Source organism: Hylaeus anthracinus, unplaced genomic scaffold, assembly GCF_026225885.1.
Source record: "Hylaeus anthracinus isolate JK02 unplaced genomic scaffold, UHH_iyHylAnth1.0_haploid 0, whole genome shotgun sequence".
NCBI lineage: Eukaryota > Metazoa > Arthropoda > Insecta > Hymenoptera > Colletidae > Hylaeus > Hylaeus anthracinus.
The window spans coordinates 10,684,294-10,704,329 of record NW_026533254.1 but is presented as its reverse complement, the minus strand read 5'-3'; the positions used below and the strand labels follow the sequence as shown (position 1 = coordinate 10,704,329).

Sequence of the window (20,036 nt, the reverse complement as noted above, 5' to 3'; positions counted from 1 at the left end):
ATTGAAACGCTCAAGCCATAGTTAATTTCGCTCAATTATACGAGATACTAGGAATACTCAGCTGTTTACAAGTACGTTGCTGCTGAATTCCTGTAATAATGGCGAAACTGTTTCGAAACTACCTGTATTCGTTTGATCAAATCTGTTCACGAGTCTGAATATTTTTGTTCAAATTAATTCTGTTGGAGGAAAACATGTACAAACACGCTAGAATCATCGTATTCATTTTCCAGATCTCGTATGTATGTTGTCGTTGAAGAACAGTCATAGGCCACCTCGAACCTTCTAACTTTTTCCTGTAATATACTTTTGCGTCTACGATAGTTTAGACATTATTGCTCTGTAACAGTTTACCTGTCTCAGTCTGTGTAAATATTGGTTACCATGCCCTCGCACTGCATATTGAATATGAAAAGCACCAGAGCAGACAAAGAATATAATTCCTCCGAGCTTTCCAACTTTCGATACATTCTATTTTCCGAAACAAGAAAAAGAACTCGGCGATTCATAAAACAGTTTGTGACAAGCATCGGATGACAAATGCACCGTCTAAAAGTTGCCATGTGCCCCGTGTCGCAAGCGCACGTTTTCACGCTGAAACGTCACCGAGTATATTTACTTCCCTACTTTCCCGGGCATTTTTTCTGCATAAATTTACATCGAAGTCAAAAATGCAATATCCCCGTGACTCGTCTCTATTTAATCTGTCCGCGGAGCATTAAAAGTTTCCTGAAAAATTGCGCGACGAAACAAGATACGAGACTTCGAGCAGGGGGGAAAACGTATGCAAGCCAGCTAACCTTTTATCACCTCTTTCTGTTCCAGGGCTGTTCGAGACGGACGGTGTGCTGATTCCTGGCACGATGTGCGACCTCGAGTTTGTCAGTTCACAGTCAACACCGCAGTACGGACGATTCTACTCGCCACGGTACCCGTCCTCCTACCCAAAGAACATCCGGTGCTCGTACCTCTTCCGGGCAAGGTAACTAGGCTGACCTACTATCAAGCTCGCAAACTGATCCCGACATAATCCATATATAATGCATCTCGAGGCCAATCTCGAGTCGCGCCATATATCTGACGTCCTCGCGCGTTTAACGGCTCCAATCCGTAATCTGGTTGCCAGTTAATTAACACCTGAGCCGCGGTATCTTCGTCCTCGCGGCTTCGATAAAGATCCGGATCGGTCTGCCACCTGGGAGTATCGTTTAGTGATCGTATGAACGTGTAAGTACGATCGTCCGTACGATCACTGAAGACGTATTCAAATGGAACATGTGCTTGTAGGCCGTATAGAGTAATTAGAATATTCAAAGTAATCGTGTAATCGGGATGACTTAGGCAAAAAGACGGTTTTCGTTTAAATTGGGCTTTACAGGAGGTATTAATGTTGGCGATCCGCGAAGTGGTGGTTTGTACATGGTTCGATAAGGTAGAGTACTCTATCGGCAAGGGTTGGTAACGTAGAGCACTCGGTCGATGCGGTAGGAGGCTACGCTGGTAATATAGAACACTCCGTTGGTAAATCCTGCCACAAAGAAGAGTTCTACATTATCAAGCAATACCATCAGAGTTCAGAAAGAATAGTAGATCATTTTTAAACTCATTTTTAAACTCCTCAACAAATTAAGCATTTTGATAGTAACGCAGAGTGAGTTTTCTAAAAATTAATTTAATCACAGGATGGCCTAATTTGTTTGGTATCCCAGCATAATTTTCCGAGGATGCATTTGGAACTCTGATTTAGCATCGAATAATATCCAATCCGGCTGATATTGAATCCTCTCGGAATGGACGTTCCCCGTTCGCGTAATTCTGTTACAACGACCGACAGCTCTCTCTTGTCGGCCAGAAATTTTCCGGTTTCCTGACCGGCGTAACTTTCCTTGCTTCTCATCTCCGCTCCTTGTTACGCGGACTGTCGAAAGTTTATGCCGGCTGCGTAGAGCGTTTTCGGTATAACCGGATAAAAGGCCGGACAGAGGGCGAAAAAGGGACGAGTTGTTGGCGCGGGAACGCAGGAAGTGCTGGTATTCTTGCGGCCGGATCTCTGAAATAACTGCGCGACTCTGTACTTGGAAAGAGACGCTGATAGATGACGTTCGCGCGCCATGTGGCTGGCAGAAGAACGAAAAAGAAATGGGTTGGAATTGTTCAACTTCGCGTACAGTGCTAGAACTCCGTGATTTAAGAATTTTTGTCGAGGAAAATGTAATTTGTTGTGACGACAGTTTGCTAACTTGCGCTAGAAATTGAGAATATTCTTGTTGTAAATTGATCACTTTCCTGCTTTTTTTTTTCAATTTATGTCATCGATTCGAACCAAATAAAATTTCCGTGTACCGCATTTTTACGTTTACTGTTCGCTTCGAGGTCAGACACGCCTGACCTGCGGGGTTGGTCGGCAATCACCCGAAACGATGGTCGATTCCGCAGTTTCAGAATGTCGTTCGTACGCAGTGAATTTAATCGTGGCTCCGAGCCAGTATGCAGATATGATTTCCGTAGTATTGTGGCTTCCGCTTAATTGCAGTAATTGTATCAAAGTAGCGTTTGCAGTTCGGTATGCCTAACAGTGACATCAAGGATACAACGCTCCGCGCATACCTATAAAGCTGACGGATGCGCGGGTATACGCGTGCACAATCCGTTCGGCTTGTATTCATGGCTGTCACTGCATTACCGCCACAAATTACATTCGGATACTCGTTACGCTGCTAATCGACGACACCGTAGCCTCGGTCGAGGAGACTCGATTTTTACACAAGTGTTAAAGTCGGATCAAGTTTCGCGAATTTCTTCTACGAAAACGGTATAATATAGGAAGCTGAAATTTTAAGGGAGCACACTCTGTAGCATGTCTCGCAAAATTTGTATCGACTTGTATTGCAAAATGGCGTTGCGTTACATTTTTCTCGTAGCAGGTGATTGTTAAAAATAATGGTAAATTTCTGTATCTTTTCCGAATTATTTTGCTGTCAGATAAAAAAAACATTGCTTCGACAGAAATTATCTGCTAACTAAATAATTCTGGAAAGATGCAGAAATTCAATATTATTTCTAACAACCATCTACAATTACGATAGGTGAAGGCCATAGGGATGAAAATATTCAAAAGGGGGCCACATACCAAGGGTAGTTTAGAAACTCTGAGTGATAGACTGTTGAAGACGGAGTTTGTGGAAAGTCAAGTCTTGCGTGACGCCCAGTACGAAAGTTTCATTTTTTTCTGCATGTTTCTGAAGTCTGTTCATCTTCCCGTGATGTTCGGTATTGTGGAGTGAACTTCAAGAAAGAAGGCAATACGTTTTTATTACAGAATGATGTATTGCTTAACTTTACGTGACCAACAATGGATGCGAACTCCTTTGCATAGTATGTAAAAGAGTACTAATAAGCAGCCATGCATTTTTCTTTACGTTATGCATAATAAATTGAAATTATCCATTTGGCTCTTAATTTTGTTTTGCAGGATTTTTTAGCGAAATAAAATACTCCCTCTCACGGTTATTGGAGAGATAAATTAAACGAAGAGCGTACAGAGTACATATTGAAACGAGCAATTCGTTTGCACCTTCTTTTATTTTTTCTGAGGCTATTAGTATCGCAAATAAAATACATTAAATGTCAATAACAAATATTTTAAGCATATATATCTTATTCCAGATTAAAGGAGAGGATTCGCTTAGTCTTCGAGGAGATCTCTCTACAAAAAGGAGACTTAAGGTGAGTGTTACGTCAAATCTATATTATATCTCTATACTAAAACAGAATACAATCGATTTCCTGTGGGAAACGAAATAGGGAATGTATTCGGTTCACAGAAAGCTTATCGTTATTTTCATTCTATATCGAAAACGTTGCAATCCCATTGCCGTCACTTTTATTTCAGTGAAACGAACCGTAGCCCCACCGCTCAGTCGTCCCCCACATTTGGAAACGGATTGATTCGCAAAAGCAACGTATCTCTAAGGGAAAGTTTGCTTGTACACCTCCTCGTCCCCATATTCCAGATAGAAATTGAGTTCGAAAAGTTTTCTAGGAGACAGCGAGAGGAAGCGAAGATGGCTAGGGAGTCGAGAGTGGGGATCAAAGTCGTGAGCTGGGCGAAGTATGGCCCGATCCGTCTTGACACCGTAAAGAAAGCACCATTAAACGAACTACCAGTCGAGGACCGTCGACTTATAACTTGGAAAACGGTTCGCTTTTACGTCGTGTCAAAAGACACGTCTAACAAAATGTACCGGGACACGTCTAACAAAATGTACCGGGACCCGTCGAGTAACACGTCGGCGAATGGTTCATGAAATTTCTTCCGACTTCGGGACGCATGCGAACTCGTTGAACTTTCTGCTCCGATAAACCCAGAGTGAGAAGGTCGTTGAACTTCAAAATGAAAACGCGAGTGAGCGTTAAAAACTTTGAAACATGCTTGTTCACACGCAACAACACGAGATCCTGGTGGGATTACTGATACAGGAAGGAGTTGTATCGGGATGAGGTGTAATTAAGGGGTTGTAAGGTGTTGGTATTTTGGTAGTGTCTAGGTCCGAAACTTCATTGTGAATCTCTTCAGGTATAAGAAAGGGCTACTGTCTTTTCTTAACAGTTTCGAGGCAACTTTATAGATTTTTTTTTACTGTTTAAATACTTGACTTTCTATTTCACAGATGAAATTCGTGAAAGATAAAACGCGTTGGACTTCTTGGTCGAGCGAGTGTCACTTAAGAAAGAGGAAATTGAATTTTACTAATTGAAGAGGGTTTAAAATAATTGTTTCTTTCCCTTAATCGAGTTCTATTATTTTAGAGCACCCTTCCTACTACTTTCTAAAATATCGCCTTCCGTGCGGTGTCCACTGCATCGGTGTTTTCCTAAGTAGAGGGCGCCAGCTCTAGGGGAAGCTAGCAATACAAGGAAACCATGAAAAACGAATTTTAATTCACATTTAATTTCTCACGGAACGTCGCAATTTAATATCTGTAGGGGTATAAATTTCCTGTATTATTTTAAATATATTCTGGATCTCATTTAATACTCCTAACCTTTAATTCAAGAAAATTTTACAAATATATATTACTGAATTTTTGCAATATGAAAAATTGACTAATTATTCTATAACAGCAATCTAAATATCTCGAGTCAAAAATAACCTGTTGCCTAGGCAAATTTGCTGGCCAACTGGGTCTTCGTTATTTCCTTCAGCAAATTTGCCCTGCAACAGGTGTGGTGGGGATAGCCTAGTGACCTTGAGCAGTCAATTGATTTTATTCCAACTTCAATAAGAAATTTTCACATCTACTCTGTGAGAACGATTACATATATTATACGAATCAAACTATCTCTTCTTTTCATTATTATATTATTATTTCTTCGACATAATAGTTACTCAGTTTTAAGAAAAATGCTCATGAATATTAATATCATATCTCTCTTAGAAGAAAAAAAACAAAAATAAATCATTCGCTACAAGAATTTTTCTATCCTCTCGTGCACGTTCCACCGACCAACCAAATATAATATTTTATATTATCGAGCTCTGTTTCGTATGCAAACACAACACGAATCAAAATACGTTCGCCCCGCATGAAACAACGCGATCGTTTCCTTCCTGACAATTTAATTACGAGCACTGCAGTGGGTTATCCATGAAAGTTTTATACGTGCCACTTTCCACGAGTAGCTGATAAATTATCAAAAGACCGTTGCCCTCCCTCGCATGAAAAAGCCACGGTTGCGTTAGTCGTGTTCCTCGTGCTTCTATTACGCTAATTGTGAATTACGACGCCTGTCGGTTATTAACGTTTACGAGTTAACGAGGCACGATAACGAGTAAGCAAGATCGCGGGACGAAACTTTTCTATTTAAAAGTTTTCTGAACCCCGACATTGTATTCGCTGTAGTTCGACGGCACGTCAACCTCTGCGGGGCAGGGGTCGGACGGGGGTGAGGTTTTAGGTGGATTAAACACGCAATGGAGATTTGCGTGCGCGATAAACTTCCCTGGATTAATATTTTTCCGTTCGATCGTTTGTTTAAACTTTAATAGGATCTAAACAAGGTGGAAGTAAAGAGCCGTAAAGTTGCCCGCAACGTCGCCTCGCGGGCGCAATCAAAGGGGCATTTTAAGCTTCCAAGGTGGAATTATAAAGAAGCTATTATAAATGCAAGTTTGCGTTGAGCTGAAAAGATTTTTAATGTAATTGTAGCTTGGAAGTTTCCAAGCGTAGACTATTTTAGGAACAAATTTGATCATCATTTTGTAACCTAGATAAGGGACACAACCAAACAAAAGTTTACAACACTGCCTTTAAAAGAGACGTGGTTGGTATTCTAAAAAACACTTCAAGTAAAAGCCAGTACTTTTATCTGAAGTTCAAAGGCGCGAGGGGAGCGAACCACTCGCCTCTATCCTGACAGGAAACGACGCTTCCCGTTAGGAAAACCTTTACCGTGAAGCAGCAGGATCATCTTAGCTCGCGACTCCGTCGTCGTCGATTCGAATTCAAGGTTTCGAAAGCCAGGAGAGGTCAACGGAGGAATGAAATTAAGGAAGCTCGATACCGAATTAGGACGGAGTTTGAGGATTTATCAAGGATTAACTCCTGCACGTTGCAGCTGGAAGTCTCTGGGCACCTCTTGTTTCCCAAGTCGACCCCCCTCTCCCTATCACCATTCTCGGCTCTAAGTCTTCTCGCAGAGAGGAACTTTATGTGGGTTAAGTAGAGTCATGGTCCGTACCACGCTCAAAGGATTTAGGGGTCAGGTATAGTCGGCACTATAGATTTTAAAAAAAGAGAGAATTTCCCGTGGAAGTACGTTCCTCGTCACTTTAAGTGCCTATTGTGGGGAGGTTAATAACGACTGATGGACGAGGCATCGTGTTAAATTCGGACGCTCTAACTGCTGCTATTAATTCTCAAAGAAAAAGTAGCGTAGTGGAATATTCGATAAACCTTGCGCGGAACTGGGCTAGGGAAGGTGGTTCCGTTTTTTACAACGGGTTTTAATCGAATATTTTAAGGAATTGACATTTGAAATATTTTACAGGTATATATTTTATTCGATGACCTAAAATGCACCGAATATAAAATTTGAATGCGATTTATAAATGCGTAACCTAAATGGTGGAGGCAGAAATTACACCATCTTGAAAATATCAATATATCTGATTAAATATCCTTATAGAAAAATTTGTCGAATGACATCGAACCGAGAAAATGTAAAAGTTTAATTATGACATTAGATAGAGTAGAGATATGGCATACTCTATCCGTAAACCAAACACTCCTACATCAGCAGATTCTAGGGATGATATCCACTAATGGAAGTTTGAAAGATGAGAGAATTCCTGATAACCTGCTTAAAGGTACCATGGCAGAGCCCACAGTATTACACGCGACAGATTTATGCTCGTAATATCGAGGGCATTAGACGTTTGACATATTGGCGATCGTGAGGTTTGAAGAAGCGTAAGATTTACCTCAGATTCATGGTCCTATGATGTTCTTACACGCATCAAAATACGGAATGCCGCAAAGGTTAAAATAAAAATATATAATAGAGAAATTATTCGGAGAGGAATTATAAATACATTGCTCACATGTCGAATCAATAGAAATAAATATACTCGGTTTTCGATGATTTTTCTCTCGCCAAAGGAAAAATACGAAACAATTCTGAGAATAAGTAACGCCACACTTCTGTTCAACTTCGAATAAATGACACAATCGTCCGAGACGTTTTCCTCTTGGAGAAGTAAAGTTTTTCACCGCCTTAGGATACAATTGGCCAAGTTCCACTTACCCGGAGAGCCACTGCTGGCCGATCTCGTACATCGAACAAATGTATGGCTCGCATTATCGCTGCTCCACGAGAATCCTGGTTAGACAGCGCGAGCAAGGGAAGGCAAAGACTAAGAGTACGGATATGTCAGGAGAAACGACGGGGGCGGAGATGTACCGAAGAATACTGGACCATTCCTACTCTCGCTGGATTTCTCTCGCGATTGTTCGTCAGCTGCCAGAGTCAGTTTTAGGTGGCTTTATATCAAAGTTCCCACGGCATAGACGATGACGTCAATGTCGACGACCGCCGGTAACGTCGTTCAACTTCGGCGACGACATTATTACCGGTTCTGGCAAACATTTGAACGAGTCTGTTTAATCAGTTTAGTCGTTCATTTGAGTGCGTGCCCTTTCCCTTTGCATGATTTGGCAAACATTTAGCATTCCTTCCATGGATGAAATTCACTTCCATGGTGCAATGTAATGGAGCACGGTACATGAACATTTGTTTAGTATTGTTTCTTTTTGTATCATTTTTTCCGCCTGCTACAAAATGTTTCTTGACGAAAATAATTTTTTGCTGACAATTTCAATGATTCGCAAGAAGGTATAGAGAAGCTCGTCCACATTTGAAATGTTTATTGACATAATTTTCCACGATGTCGTTCAATCGCACCATCAATTCCCCTCTTTTAGGAATGTGAGAGTTTTTCATCTTCTCTAGAATGAAAACGAAGCTCGATGGGTGGAGATTTAGCACAGTTAAAGAGATTTAGGAAGAAACGTGGATTGCGCTGAACAGCGGGAAGAAAAGGGACGCTCAGAAGGCGTTTCGACATTAGCAGAATCACTGGGAACGTTGCATCAACTCCCAAGGAGATTACTCCAAAGGGAATGGTAGCCACTAAAATCTCACATTAGTCTGTCACTTTTTATGGTGCTGTAAAATCACTTTTCACTGTAAATTTGTACACAAATTTTGTAAACGAAGAGACTTATTTAATTTAGACAGGTTTCGTTAATAGACATATATGGAACTGGCTGTACATTATACACCAAAAGTCTGTACGCCAAACCTGAGTGATCATTAATCTGACTCTATATCAGTCTTTTAAAGACCCTGAACCCAATATTTTCCAATCTTGTGTACTCTAAAAAAAACTACCCCTGTGTGATTCCACAATTTTGCGAAGCCATCGTGGAACGTGGAATAAGAATCTTCTTTTGTATACAGGCAACCTAGAACGACCCCTGTTTCGCGCAACAAATTTTCGCGTAAACTGCCAGGACCGTTTACGGGTTGACGTTTTACAACCACGCCACGGAGGGACGGAGGGAAAATTGCATGCACTTGTTGGACGTTTCAGGCGAACCTAAACGAATATAATTTCCGAAACGGTCTCACATAATGAACAATTTTCAAATCGTATTATGCTATCGCGTAGGTCCGATTACCAAAACAAGATAGCCGAGAGTGGAAACGAATTATTGCCGAAGCCTTAATCGGTTTATGAAGAAGTCTTGCACGAGTTCAGTTCATTAAATGGAACACCATTTCTCTCTTATATATATATGTAAATAATTATTTATATACATATTTATACATTATTTATTAAATATTTTATTTAATAATTAAATACACAGAATGTATCTGTTACATTAGTTTATTTTGATAAAGTCATACGTTTAATTAAATTATGTATGTCTACAGAGAAGCTTAAAACAGCGTTTTAAATATAAAATTCGTTTCACTTTGTTGATTAAAATAACCTTTGTCTCACGACTTGCGGAAAATTTGCTAGAACGTGTCAAGAGATTTTGTAAAACAGGTGCGCTAAAAAATTGATTACTTTCGGATTCTTTTGACTCCCTGACCCCGTTAAAAAGAACCCCAGTGTTTTACAGCCGTTCTGTACTTCCGTTTCGCGCTTATATCGGCGAGTACGTTGATTCATTGCCGATTCAAGCTGCAGCGACAAAAAGCTGCAATTACAGCAACGTGGAAATTTGTGACTCTCAAATATTAGTTCGCTGCGAAGTGCATATTTTTTCCACGCTCCACGCGCCCCCTAATATCGCATCGTTACGAGCTATCGTTCCTCGATTCAGTATAAACATTCCACGACAAAGGATAATTGATTTTGGAGTCGGTCCCTGTTGTTTTCGCCGAATCGATTCCCTCGCTCATATTTCTGGCGGCGAAGTAAACGAATGGAGTAATAAATAGACGCATCAATTTCAGTTTCTCGTTATTCTCGCGAAATGAGAAATCGTAAAAAGAGCAACGACACTTACATCAAGTGGAGAAAAAGCTGTCCTGTACCAAGACCTCGTAACCCAGATGCAAGGCAAGTCAAGAGAAGAATGGGGAACGGAATATAGAGCAGGGCTAAAAGAACAAAGCCTCGCAATATGATTCATGATTTTTATCAACCCGTGTCTCGCTGTGTGGGCGAATGGAAAAGAATAAACGATGGTAAATCGACAGGTCAAAATTACCCGCCAGTGTGATAAATGGTCAAATTAAACAGATTGACTCTAATACAATTCGTCTAAAATTTATTCAACAATTTGGACGAGCAGTAAAGGTATGATTAATGAAAGAAAAACTAAGTTTTTTTATTTAAAATTGTAAATCGTAGAATCATCTCCGTAAACTGAACTTTATATTACTTTACAGAATGAAGGTTCAACTGTATTTGTAATATCTCGCAACTTCTTGTTTCTCGGAGCGTTCATATTCGTAACGATCTGACTTGGCGCAACCTTAAAATTTCCTTCGTGGTTGCTTCGAGTTTCCCTTTTACTGTACCTTTTATTCTGTTCTACTTCCTTACACTCGCTTTTAATGGTTACGGCTCGTTCGCATTCCCTAGACTCGACGTGAGTCGCTAAGTTTTCCAAAAAGGATCTGGTTTCCGCCAAACGGTCTTATGTCTTTACTGTACTATTGTCCTTAAAACTTTGAACAGTGCGACGATACTCTAAACCAGAGGAATTACGTGCCACGCTATACATACTTTGAAAACGAAGCAAAAAGACTTATACAAAAAATCCAGGTACTTAAAGATGCATATATTTGGACCAATATCTAACAATAAGCACGAGTCAGACAGTTTGTATGAAAGTGCGTAAGGAATTTTATACTTGACTATGGCACGCACGATCTTCCAATAAATCGTAGGCCAAAGGGTTAAATATGTAAGAAAAAACAAAATGATTTCAGAAGAGTAGAAACGTAACAGAATTTTTCGAAGTAAATTAATATAGTCGATACCTATGCTACTGTTGAAATTAGGTTATCCTATCTTAACCCATGCTAGTAGTTTACAGCGTTCTGCTGAAAGCTGACGTCCCCGTTTGTTAACTTTCCAATTAATTGCAAAGCACGCCTCTGTCCCAAGTAATTGAAGTTTGGGAGAATTATTTCCTCTAGATTTGTCAGAAGTCGACTAATTCTGTTAATTAATTTTACGTTCGATAGCGTTTATCAGAGAAAGTCGCGGTAAAACTCGTTGGTAGAAGGGAGGGCTGCTGAGAAATGCCTCGATACATCAGCGTTAAGCCGCACTGTCAGACGCACTCGGATATTATCCTGAATGGAGCTGATGGATACCAAGAGAGACTCCTCTCTGTCAGCCACTCGATACACCCATTCCTGAGCACTCCTGAGAACTCGTGCACGATTCTATGTCGTTGCTCGTTCCACTTTTGCGCCTCCATAAAATAGGTACTCTCAACTCTAGAACGAGCCAGCCATTTTGACTCGTGCGTTTCGAAGTTCTCTTTAAAATGTCTCGAGTGTTCGTAAAACTTCTGACACAGTTTTTGAAAACAATTGTTGAAGCGGTGACTGTTTCAAAAATTTGACAGTATATTTACAAATTAATCTTTAAATCACTTAAAAGAAATTTACACGTCATCTTACCTTCATGATCACAAGTATCATGAAAAGTTCTTATATTCCCATTCCCCCATTCGTTTCAATCTCTTTTTATCGACCATTGTAACTCTATTGGGACTACATGAAAATAAAAACGACAATGCCGTAGCATTCGCCCATCAATGCCACTCGCAATTTCTTCTAAGAACTTTCTTCCTACGGGTAATACCGCAGTTGCCCGTAAGATTTATTAAGACACGGTTCCAGCTTACTAAATGCAACCTATCTTACTAACAGAGCTAATCACTTCTATTTATGTCTATCGATAAAAAAAAAATTTTACATTCATTTCATTTTGAGGTGACATTCTTCAAGAAACAATTAAATATATAAACATCCAGAACGTACTCTACGATTCTACCAGTCGAGTCACACGCACTCGATCCATCACTCTTCGATTCACGTTATCCACGAGGACCACCCAGTCGATTTCCGTTCGAGATTCGACAACGCGTTTCCATTTCATGTACACCAGAAGCCGACAAAAGCGGAAAGAGGAACGGGCTCTTTAATCTCCAGCCCTTCCTCTAATCTTTCTCTGCCATGGTAATTGCTTAACCTACGGAACTAATAAGTTTATCCCGTGGTCGTCATCGATCAGGCCCCCGAATCGATCGAATCACCGATCCCTTGTTGGCATTCCGCGGTTCGTGGAGCTAACGCTGTTGCCGCGAGGTGTAATTCTCTTCCGTCCAATTGGCAGAGTAGTCCGCGTGCACCTAGAAAGAGAATTTCCGACTATCGCTGAAACACACACGGCCACCTCGTGTTTCTCTCTTTTTCCCTTCATCTTGTTTCCATCCCGTTCCGCCGCTGGTCCGTTTTCATCGAGGGTCGCTTCGTCACTGTACTGCCTCCGCAGTTTCACCTTTAACCCTGCTCCCATTGCCACTCTCGACGACGACCTCGACTCCCTTCCCTCTCGTCGAGCATCTCTTACACCCTCCCCCTCCGCTGGTGAACTTTTTGCAGGAGATCTTGCAACGAGGCGAGTCACTCGACGGAAACTTATCTCACCTTTGTCGAGCGTCAGACCTTGAAGAAAGTATAGCAAGGCACTTCGCCCCCAAGAATCGACTTCGTGGTTCTTCTTGGACTGCGCGAACAAGTCGATAAATGAATCGGAAAGCCGTGCCTGTTTTTTACTCGCGTTTCAATTTCCGTCTCTTCTAACGCGCGACTTGAGAGTATGGAGGGGATTAAAGGTTGCAGGGATTTTTTAGCGAGAATCGTCCAGAAGAGGGAATATCTGAATGGGGAATGCGAGGCTTTCGGAGTCGTAATTTAGAATTCTTGGTTTGAAAGAGCATCTTTTGTTGCATTTGTCAGACCTAGTGCAGACCTAATTCATTTGACAGTGGGCGTGCCCTTTTGAGGAATTAATTCTATGGCGGCTGTAAGGAATCCTAACAGAACAATGTCACAAATGCTTTACAAATTACATATTTATGTTGAGAATTGTTTAAACCGAGAGTTTTATTGAATAAATGTATACTGATCCAGTGACGTCTGCAGTAATGATTAGAGTATCGAACATTTGCAGTTCGTTTCACTCCGCAGGCTAGGAAACTTCAGATTTTCTGCTACACTCGACGGAAGAAACTTTATTCCGTACAGGAACTTTACCGTTCCATTGCTCTACCTCGCGCAAACTCCCCGAACTTAAAAATTTCCTCGCAGAAGAGAACACGCCGGGACAAGCGTTTATTTTTTCACTCGTTACTTGGATGATCGCAACACTTGTGGAAACTTTCGAATTTACGTAACGAGTTGTTTTTACTTGTAACTCGCGGCGTTTCGGGTGCAGAAACTGGGAGTATTAAACTATCAGACACTTTATTGTACGTTGTATTTATTATTTAACCATTACTTATTAATTAGAGTATCAGGTAAGATTCTAATTTTATTTATATTAATGTCTTATTTGCTTTCGATTGATACAAATATACAACAAGATGAACCTTTCAAAAATCTGATTACTTTACAAATTTAATTAAAATTCTCAGTACCCTTCAATTTATTCACGTCATATAATAACGACTCTCATTCAGCAATTAAAATTCTACTCCAATTGCTGGTCGGTATCCCTTAACCCTTTGCACTACTATGTCGAGTGTGACTCGACATCAGTTTTTATTTCAGGAGCTCCTTTTCCGAGTACCACTCGACATTCTTTCGTGTCCAAATCGATAGAGAAGGCCTGAAACATATGATAAAAACGATCGTTTAGATGGTAAGCCTTGTATCATTTTCGTAGATCCCGAAGGAAAGCACAAGGATTGTGCAATTTGCTCGAATATAAAGATACCTAAAGGAAGAAGAGAAACCAATTATTTTTGTGAAACGTGGAAAAGAAAACCAAGATTGCATTTTGGAAATTGTTTCAAAAGATATCATACACATGAAAATTACAAAATACAACAATAATGTGAATGAAACTCGTATTTAAGAAAATTTGTTTATTTCTTTCTTTCTTTAAATTCCTTTATTTTTAAGTTAAATTAAATTTCAAGCTGTTGGATTTTCTCTTCACTAAAAGAGAAAATCTTCGTTACAAAAACCATCTATGCGCGTTTGGGTTTCGTTCCTAGACACAAGTCAAGAGGGTGCAGCTGCGTCCCATCTTGGCTTGTTTAGACAAAGTATGGGATCGATAGGGTCCATAGTTCAGTAACGAAATTCTTCACATTCTTTCATTCGAGCTACTTTTTTCGTACAGAACAGACGTGCCCTTCCTAGTGTTTCTAATAAAGTTTTTAAAGTCAACGGTAAAAGAAAAGTCTAGCTCATTTATTCCACCGCCTATATTCCAATACAAGTAAACACTTAAAAGCGTTGGGAGCTGCTGCCAACGAAATTGAAATATAATTCGGAGTGCCAAGGGTAAAAAAATGTTGAGTCCAAAAGCATCAAGTGGTTTCTTCCCTAATCTCCAAAATAACTCACAAGTGTCCCTCCTACACAGTAAGTCTGGTACAAATATTTAAATTCTCAGCAACTGATCTTAGGATTCCTCCGAAAACCGAATACATTTCCGAGCAATGGGCCAAGCAAAGTAGACCGCGATTCTCATTGCCTGGGGATCGTCAATCGACGGCACAATAGCGGCCCGCGTACGCTGAATCGGCGAAAGAAGGAGCAGAATGGAAGATAACGACCGACTGTCGTCAAAAGAATTGCTGGAGGATTTGCCCCCGTCGTCTCGCATGGCCACGCCGCGTTGCTGTCGGTTGATCGGATCCCCTCGGCTTCCGGGCCCGACTTATTCGCCTCGCGGCCTAACATACCGATAAGTCGTCGTCCTTAACGAAAGGCGTCCTGTTACAGTTGCCTAAATAGGGCGGACTTGATCAGAGTGCACGACGGAACGGATTCCGGGGCGCCCACAATAGCTGTACTCTGCAACCAAGGAGCGGAAGTGGAGGTACTCAGCACAGGGCCAGACCTCTACGTCGAGTTCGTTGCTAATTCCGAGTGGCCTGGCCAAGGGTTCAAGGCGATGTTCCAGTTCCAGCCGTTGGACGACGCACCGCATCCTGGTGGGTAGTTGATCCGCGTTAGTGTACATAGACACCCACTCCTTTGCTTTTCTTTTGTATTTCGGTTTGGTCGCCAAACCGAGAAACAGAGACGAGGAACTTAAAAAATTTGAGAGAAAAACTGATGAATTCTACGACCAAGATTATAAGTAGGGTTTCAAGATCCTCCAAGGGTCCTCCTGATTGCAGACTGTGTATGTAGCGTTGGAGTATTGAGGCTACAAAGCCTAGATCAATCTTGATTCGAGGATTATAAACTAATTCAAGATTTCATCTCTGGTGTACCACGATCAGGGATTGTTGACATAGTATTAATAACCCTTTCGCAAGGCTTGAGTACTCGAGGACCTCCTTAGACCCTACTCTTGAAGTGTTTAGGAGCTTTTCTCTTGAGTTCGCTGCTATAGTCTCATGTAATACTATCAAGAACTTGATTCATGCTTCTCTGATATACTAGGGAGTTGTAGCTACTCCGAATACCAAAGTTATGGGATCATCAAAAGGCTCCTCTTGAATATTAAGTGCGTATCATTCCACCATATTTCGCCGTGGAGTACCGAGATTAGATTGTGTATAATCAACCATGATTCAAAGACCATGAACTAATATAGGAATCTCATTCCTAGTGTGCCACTTTTATTTTGTTCATTTAGTAAGAGCAGCTAGTTTCATCATCATTCTTAGAGTTACAATGCATGAGTACTTAAAAGCCCCTTGAACCACAATTGCTGCTAGAATCTAATACAATTTTACCAGAGACGCTTTTATAGCAACGACAACCAAAGTTGAAATAAATAAAGCGTAATCTCGAGTTGCCATGACAGGATGCGCCCCTACCACTGCACTGATCAACCCCTTCTGGATGTTGTCCATTTTTCATTGCTCAATTTCCGCAGTTCAAACGAAAGAGGATTCGCTTTGGTCACTTTCCGCAATCTCCTCTAACCCTACGTCAGTTTCTATCGAGTCCAACCTACTAGAGTTCTCTGTATCCTTTGTGGACCCCGATCGCATCCGCTTTCAATTAATTGAATTTCTAATACAGGGTGTCCCAGAAAGTGTGGCAAAACGTGGAAACCTAGGCTTCTTCTTTCAAACTCAAAGTAAAAATAAATTTTTGATAATTGCTCTAACAGAATTAATCTTGGATAGCAACTGACTCGTGTTTATTTACAAAACCATTCTAATCGAACGCTGTACTAAAATCTTCTGCCTCGAGACTCGTAATATCCAATAAATTTTCAAAATTGTCTTCTTCGATAACAAAAAGTCATACAGATTTAGTTCATATTTCTTATTTTCTTAAGTATGAAGTGTCAATATATACCAGATCACACCAAAATTGAGGTACCACCCTGTATATACAGAGTTGCTGGAAAAATAGAATCACTTGCGTTCCAAGCGAGGATTGTATTTGCCAGTTGGAAATTAGGACTGATTGGTCATGGTAATCATCGTAATGCACGAACTGGCTGCCCCACATAACTAATAACGAAAATGAGAAATTCTTTTTAAGGCTGCTGCAGGAGTGCCTTATTCGATTTGAAAATATGTCCTGTGCCAGGAGCCAGCTCACCCTATCTTAGCACTAATTGCAATATACTACCACCAACAATTAATTTTCTCTCCGATCTTTCTTCTAAAAATCTTTCAATTCACATTCTACTAAATTTCATTTCACAAACACCTCCGTAAACTATATAAAAATAATAAAGCTCCCATTTCACTATCCAGACACGCCAAGTACCTTGCAGCAAGGATCGTTATTCCTTTTCAGTAACTCGAGTATCTTAATTGCTTTAACGGTTGATTGTTAAGGAAAGTTTTCACCCAGCTGCTCGACAGGTCACGTAAATTGTCGTACAAGTTTATTTTACTCCGATGCAGAAGTTCGTCATACTTTTTTTTATGGATTTCTTCCGTCGGTAAAATAGTATGTCCTTGGAACAGCTTCGCAAGCTTGACGCTGAGCGTCGCCGCTGCAAATGGAAGAGAAAGCGCACCGAAGCTGAGCTTTCGCGAAGCTTTCCTCCGCGACGACGATCCTGTAGGTAAAACAGAGCCTCGAGTTACCTCACGTACCGTCTATTTTTCTATTTATCCACCCGTCAGTTACCTTCCCGGATAATTCCTTTAAACTTCCACCCGAGTCGAGTTATACCAGCGAAGCTTTTGTGTTTCTGGTATCCGGGAACGCGTTACCAGTGAAACGTCGGCGATTTGCATAAGTTCGTTATTACGCGGAGGATAACATTGGTATCCCCTGTTAAATGGGCCTCTTTACGCGTTGCTGGCCTAATTATGGCTAAACGGTACCAATTAAATTAACTATCCCTCGAAATCTACGCGACTTCCACGCGTCCAACTAGGGAAAATAATGTACCGTTTTTGTTAATAATGCAACTGGAATGATTAGGGTCTCTCTCGCGTGTCTTGGACGAAGTGGATAAGAAGTAAGTGGCATTCGAGCGTCCCTAGCTATTTATGAGGCGATAAATCATGGATAGGGATCCTTTGCTAGGGTAAATTGGCCGTGTTCCATTCGCACACGCGACTCCCAATTGTAATTAACGGCACTGTATATTCCGAGGATAATTACAATAATGTATTTCAGAGCTGGACAAGGTCATCCCAGGGGCCGTTACCGGTAACCCCAAGTACTCGGTCATTGGACCAGCTGTCAGCGCTACGAGTAAGTACATCATTTTATGTCGTCGATTTATTGCCCCCCTCCCCTTTTCCCACAATCAATAACGTCCCATGCCGATTATCGTCTTCGACTACTCACTTGGCACGTGAGTCTCCTTCGCAGATAATTCAACGGATTGACTCCAATGGGCGAAACGAGGTGAACGTATAAGCAAGAAAAAGCGACCGCTTGCAATTTATTAGTCGTTGTTTCGGCGCCCGAGGGCGAGATGATGTATTTTTTATTTCATTGAAACGACGTCTCAAATGTTTGTGCCATCTTGGAGGAAGCGTTGTGAATTTTTAGAAATTACAGGTTTTTGAAAGTTTAAAATAAAAATACATGTAATTTTTATGATTTTATTTAATTTTCTTTATGATTACATCACTTTATTTAGACTTCACTCAGTTTATTAATTAAAAGAACCGAAATACCTTTACTAATACCTTTACAATTTTTGAACTGATTTTAATGTAAAGTAAATCGAAAATAAAATGCGAAACGTTCGAATGTTAACAATTAAATTAACGCCACCGAAATTGTTTACAATTAAAATGAAAATATTTAAATTTCCAGAACGTTGGCTTTTAATTGCTTAATTCCAGCGTATAATTGACTACATTGCAGGCAATATGGTAGCTCACTTATCGGGGATGTGTTTAATGATACTTTCATCAAAATCAAGATAAATATATCATCAAATTTGAATATACTGGTTTAATAACAACTCCTGGAATATTCCTGTCATATATTCATCAACAAACAACATTTTTATTTCTATGGTTATTCTTTATCTGAAAGTCGTCTGTACTTTCTCTACAAAATTAATATATCTTTATGAAAATTACCTGAAATATTCTAAAAAATATGTGCCTCCACAAATCAAACATTTACACGAAATATTTAGTATCTCCCAAATGAATTCCTCGAGGTATCATGTTTTTCACCAACGGTAAAAACACTGTTCCCCTCTCAAGTACACTTAAATACATATATACTCCAATCTACTTTCCCTCCTTAAATTGGATTTATACCTCACAAACGATGCGCAGCATCGCCTTGCACGTGAATATTCGCGAGCGAAGCACGGATGTAAGATTTTACTTCGCACAAAAGTTTTATAGACCAAGGGGGCGAAATATACGTAATAAAGGTAGCGGCGGTGTTCTCTGTCGCTATTCGAACAGATTATTTGTATATCCCGAACATGATACTCAGCAGCGATATGATTTCCCTCGAAGTTCTTCGAATATAACTTCACCGCCGAGTCGCATAAACTTTGCGAGCTGTGTGTACCGTCGGAGTCATCAGCCGCGTGTAACGTGCACCCTGAAAGCTCGAAGGAGGACAAACTTTATATCTTTTTCATGGAAAATAAGTTCCCCGGGGTTATGAGCGGGGGTAGGAGGGGCACTAAACTAAATTATTCGGTTGACAAGTACAAGGTGATCCGTGCCTTTGTATACGAGTTTCCCAAAGTCTTCAACTCCCAGCGTCCCCATCGATATTTACACGTATTGCCTCGTGCTTCGCCTCGTCGTGCATCAAATGGCGGATCCTCGCTTCCCTGACGAATGGGGGCAATCCCAGACTTTCAGATCTCCGTGTTTGCGTCTTTTGACGATTCTATGAAACTTGCATCCCATCCTGGAGCTTATCACCCCATTCCTGCGGGTTCCACCGAATTGTGAATGTAAACGGACCCTTCTGGGGGTAGTCGAGAGAGGAATACTCGAGACGTATACTCGGATCGCTAGAAAATTACCAACAAACAAATTTCCAACTTCGTTATTCTTTTAAATTCTTTCTTCTCGATCCAGCCGGTTTCAGAAATTGCCAAACATGGCCCGCGACAATAACCGCCCTTTGTTCGACAAAATTTCCAACGACGCCCGAAGTGGCGTACGCCGGCGTCGCGCGATTAATATTCCCTGTTTTTAGGTCGGCCTTTGTGAAGGAAATTTTTTTCCGCCCAAAAAACATCGAGAAAATTCATCGACCGTCGCACACTTCACGTGCACATCCGCCCTTGTGCAGGTGCTCGGATAATTTAGAGCACTTAACCAGGAGTGTAGAGC

The 20,036-nt window shown here is 40.8% G+C and overlaps 1 protein-coding gene across 1 annotated transcript in view; it reads left to right on the top strand.

Moving 5' to 3' along the window:
• LOC128896353 (suppressor of lurcher protein 1) overlaps window positions 1–20,036 on the top strand; it is a 468,244-nt gene that overhangs the window by 201,737 nt on the left and 246,471 nt on the right. The window contains exons 5-8 of the mRNA XM_054159693.1: window positions 826–982; window positions 3,667–3,726; window positions 15,058–15,269; window positions 17,884–17,961. Coding sequence (XP_054015668.1) covers window positions 826–982; window positions 3,667–3,726; window positions 15,058–15,269; window positions 17,884–17,961 — 507 coding nt within the window. The remainder of the gene's footprint in view (window positions 1–825; window positions 983–3,666; window positions 3,727–15,057; window positions 15,270–17,883; window positions 17,962–20,036) is intronic.